The sequence below is a fragment of the Penaeus chinensis genome, chromosome 41 (assembly GCF_019202785.1).
Source record: "Penaeus chinensis breed Huanghai No. 1 chromosome 41, ASM1920278v2, whole genome shotgun sequence".
Taxonomy (NCBI): Eukaryota; Metazoa; Arthropoda; class Malacostraca; order Decapoda; family Penaeidae; genus Penaeus; species Penaeus chinensis.
The window spans coordinates 23,398,649-23,402,975 of NC_061859.1; the positions used below are offsets into that span (position 1 = coordinate 23,398,649).

Sequence of the window (4,327 nt, forward strand, 5' to 3'; positions counted from 1 at the left end):
AAACTACCTTAAACATGTTCAGTAGTTTTATATAGTTGCTGGCAGGTCTAACTAAACAAATTTGGCTTGTTGACAAACCTCCACTGCGCCTGGGATTTATTACAGTAAATAACTAAAGCACTTTGAGAAACAGAGACAGACAGAAGGATACAATATAATAGGAAAAAAAGAGAGCTAGAGAAAAATGAGATAAACGCAGAAAGATAGAATGGGAGAATGAAAAGACTGTGACTTGGGCAGTTGTTTCATTCATCATTTATAATACTTGATGAAAATTTTAAGGGTACACACTCCATTGTCCTTCGTTCAAATGGCATATGTCTTTGGGAAGATTTAGTATCTGCCCCCCCCCCCCCCTAGTTGAACAAGTTTTTTCATGCGTTTTAAGATATTTAATTGCCATCTAAAATACAAACCATATATTGTTTAAGTTTCGATTAGAAAGTCAACAAATAGTGCCGCCATGGCAACAGCAGTTATTGTAATTTATTGCAAACAAACCTTCTGAATGGTGTCCCTTCATACTCCAGATTCTACATCACTCATGTAGAATATAACTATAATAAAATATAACTGATACATCTGTACAAGCAAAGGTCCATTTAACAATTCAAAATGCTGATTACCAAATAATAGGACCGAATCAAGCATTCCCCATGGCAAATGCCTATATTGCACAATCTAGAATAATCTTGTAAGATAGAGCTTTGACTGGTTCTGTATGTGACAATAAATCGCCAGGCAGTTCTGTTAGCATTATTTTTTAGCATAGACCAGCTGAGAGGTTACTGGACTTTTCTGCATCATTAGAGTAACTGAAAGCACACTTTTTGATGCCTGTGTTGCCCTTCACTTGATCAAGTTAATTAACCTTAAAGTTAATTTAATCTAGCCAAGTGTAATCCCCTTCCTGTACACAGGACCCCTAAAGTCAACTTTATTGGTCATGGCTTGATTGGCCGCCTATTGCATACTTCATATTTTCAATATATATGAACATGAAATTCAGAATGTTGTTAAATGAAGTATGATAAACAAAAGAGATCATTATAGAAAGTTGTATTCATTATATATATATTTCTTAAAATAAGCTATTGTACTGTACCTTACCATTTTATTAAGTTCATTAATTTTTAAAACACTTTAGTGGAAATAAACATGAAGCATGGTCAGTCATAGAACAATTATGGAATTACAAAATAGAGTAAAGCTATGAATTATAAACTATCATAGGCGTGTCTATTCTAAACTAACTAAAATAAATTTTGTGTAAAGACCCTCCACCCCTTTTTTTCTTTTCTTTTTTTGGCAATCTACAAGTCATTGTGTGTATTACTGTTATATTATGGATTTATTGTCAGTCACTGAAAGATCCCTGATGTTTGGTAGAAGCAAGTGAGAATGTCAGCCAATAGCTTAGGTAAATATATATGCTAATCCTTTCAGTGATACGGACGACGTTCGACATCAGTGGCACATCAGTGGAGAGCTAACGCCGACGCAGGCGCGTAGACAAATCCACCCTTCGTCTCCACCTACGAGGGTCCGTCAAGGATAGCCGCCAGGCAAGGTCTCGGCCCATATCTAGCTTCTTATAATAGGGTTGATCAAACTGCCCAAGGCATGACTTCCTAAGTCATCCCACAGGCCTCCTTCCAGTTTGTCTCAAACTAAGAGGGCAGATGCCCTATGTAGCCTGATTGTGCAGTTAACGGGTTTTGCCAACACTACCCCGTGATCCAAGGATCTGTTACAAAAGGAATCTAGAGATTCCAAGGCATAAGATAGTGTTCGGATTTCACTGCCGTATAGTAACAGCAGTATCAGGGCCTTGAAGATGAATAGCTTGGTCCTTCTGCATGAATACACTCTCTTGTCTAGAGAGTTCATGACCCCAACTGTCAGGCCAATTCGTCAACTGACATCCTCTGTACCGACTGAACAGGTTTTTAGCAGGCCCCCAAAGTCCTGGATCTTGGTCTTGGTTCAGGAGCCCTCTAGCCCAGCTGCTTCACTTCATTGCCAAATAAATCTACAGCCAGCACTAGGATTTTCAGACTCAGAATAGCAACATCAATAAAGTCTAGGTCTGTATCATAATGATGTTCAGTATTGCTCCACATTGACTTTGGATAGTAACTGGCCAGTATGCAGTCTTTACAACAATTTAAGTACCAATACTTCTTTTTGATATTCTTGTTGAAATGTTAAAACATTGAAAACATTAAAATCTGTCAATAGATATTATATTAAAAATCAAAGCATAAATATGCTCTAAATGTTAATTATTATCGCATAAACATTATGCATAATCAAACTTTGTTGAAAATATTAGTCTCCCTCAGAAAACTAATCAGACCTATGTCACAATCCTTCCCCTAAACATTTTTCACTGTATACGAGGGAGACGGGTACATCCGTCTTTGATCTGAGAATGTTGCACATCTTTCCACTACATGTGCGACCTTAAATGGCTAATTGGCATTCGTCACAGCATGCTTCACTTTTAGCCATCATTGGCCATAAGTCAGTCTTGTGTGCCCAATTTTTAGTCTTGTTAATACAACTTCTACTTGTTGGCGGGGATGAATGCTGGTCATCCAACCGCCAAGGTCATCTCTAATCTCTCGCAGTTTGTTTCTAGAGGTATGCCACCATTGTTCCTTCCATTTATCACAAGGACGACAACTGCCAGTGTGTTGGAGAGGAAAACAAGCTTTACAGGGCTGAGCGGCAGTTGCCTTGGCTTTCTGATCAGTTTGCTCATTCACTTTGATACCCATCATGCGCTGGTACACAACACAGTTATCTTTTTATGTGCTGACATCAAGTGCAAAGCCAATCTTGAACCACCCTCACCACTGGATGTGATGAGATTAAGCTCTTGATTGCTTGCGAGGCACTACAAGAGTCGCAATAAAATAGTTCATAAGAACTCTAGTCATATTGACTGCTGCAAGGATGGCATGTAACTCTGCAGTGAAGACCAAAGCTGCTAGAGAAAGACTACCAAATTCATTCTTCTTTCTGCTCACGAGCCATCTGTATATATTGCATCTGATCCTTGGTACTTAGAAGTGTGTTAAAGAAATCTCTCTCTGACTTCTGCTTCAGATCTCTCCCCTTTCCCAATTCCCACCAAATCCAGTAATGCTCCTTTTAAACCAATGAGCTTCAAGAGCATGCCATGCATCCAAGGAGTATCATAATCTTTTTCAAGGTCAATGAAAATCTTGTGATGTTGCTGTGTGATGGAATTCGGTATAGTAATTTCCATCCTGTGCATCTGTGTTTGATCTTAATTTTCTAAACCCATATTGATATGGGGTCAGCACGTTTTCCTTTTTTACCAGCCATGTCAACCTGAAGTTTACCATCAGTTTGCAGATGCCATTGGTGAGAGACATTGGCATGCGGTCGCCCACCCTCCTGCTGCCTCCCCTCACATAAGGAAGTGGATGGCCACGTCCAGGCAGGAGTTTCTGGCATACCTTGGTATCCGAGTGAGAATGGGCTTGTGGAAACCAGCCAATTATCGCGACTTCTGGTCGACCAACCGTGTTCTGCGTCACGAACTCGTTGCCGAGGTCATAACAAAGGATCGGTTTGACCAGTTGGCGACACACCTCCATTCCACCCACTTGGAGGAAGGAGCTCCACTCCCAGAGGACAGGATGTGGAAGCACCGACCAGTTGTGGACTCTCTCAATGACTCGTTCCGATTGGTCTTCGTACCAGGGCAGGACATTGCCATAGATGAGTCTTTGTGGAAGTTCCGTGGGCGGCTAGGCTTCAAGACCTATAACCCAACCAAGAGGTGACATACCTTCGTCCACGAAAGCGGTGCTGCACTTGAAGTTTAGCGGCTTCCTTGGTAAAGGATACCAATTATTTGTGGATAATTAGTATACATCTCCAAATCTTTTTCATGTGCTGCAGTCACACAGGACTAATACAGTAGGCACAGCTAAGCTGAACAGGAAGTTCATGCCCAAGGACGGGCATGCTGGCCTTGATGTGGAAGGACCGCAGCAATGCTGTCAACAGTCCATACTGCTGCAATGGATGGAGACAAGCCGTTGGTAGTAAAAGATTACAACGTCGGCATGAAAGGTGTCGACGTCGGTGATCAAATGGCCAGTTACTACCCAACGACTTGCCGCTCCAAGGTCTGGTACAGGATAAGACTTCTTTTTCCTCTATGACATGTCCGTTGTCAATGCCTGGGCCGTCTACCGTGCCCTGGGACTCAGGCCTTCCGAGTTGGTCTCGCCTCTGAATTCTTGGGGGAAGTTCAGGGAAGGGGCCGACTCCACGAGGAGCAGGA

At 41.6% G+C, this 4,327-nt stretch overlaps 1 protein-coding gene across 1 annotated transcript; it reads left to right on the plus strand.

Moving 5' to 3' along the window:
• Positions 1–3,458: 3,458 nt before the first annotated feature.
• On the plus strand, positions 3,459–3,821 carry LOC125047578 (piggyBac transposable element-derived protein 4-like). Its single transcript, XM_047645856.1, has one exon. It carries the CDS (start codon positions 3,459–3,461, stop codon positions 3,819–3,821), a length of 363 nt encoding a protein of 120 aa, XP_047501812.1.
• Positions 3,822–4,327: the final 506 nt, after the last annotated feature.

Bases quoted from the DNA above. Each gene is read 5' to 3' on its own strand.
- LOC125047578 (XM_047645856.1), top strand. From the start codon at position 3,459: ATGGCCACGTCCAGGCAGGAGTTTCTGGCATACCTTGGTATCCGAGTG.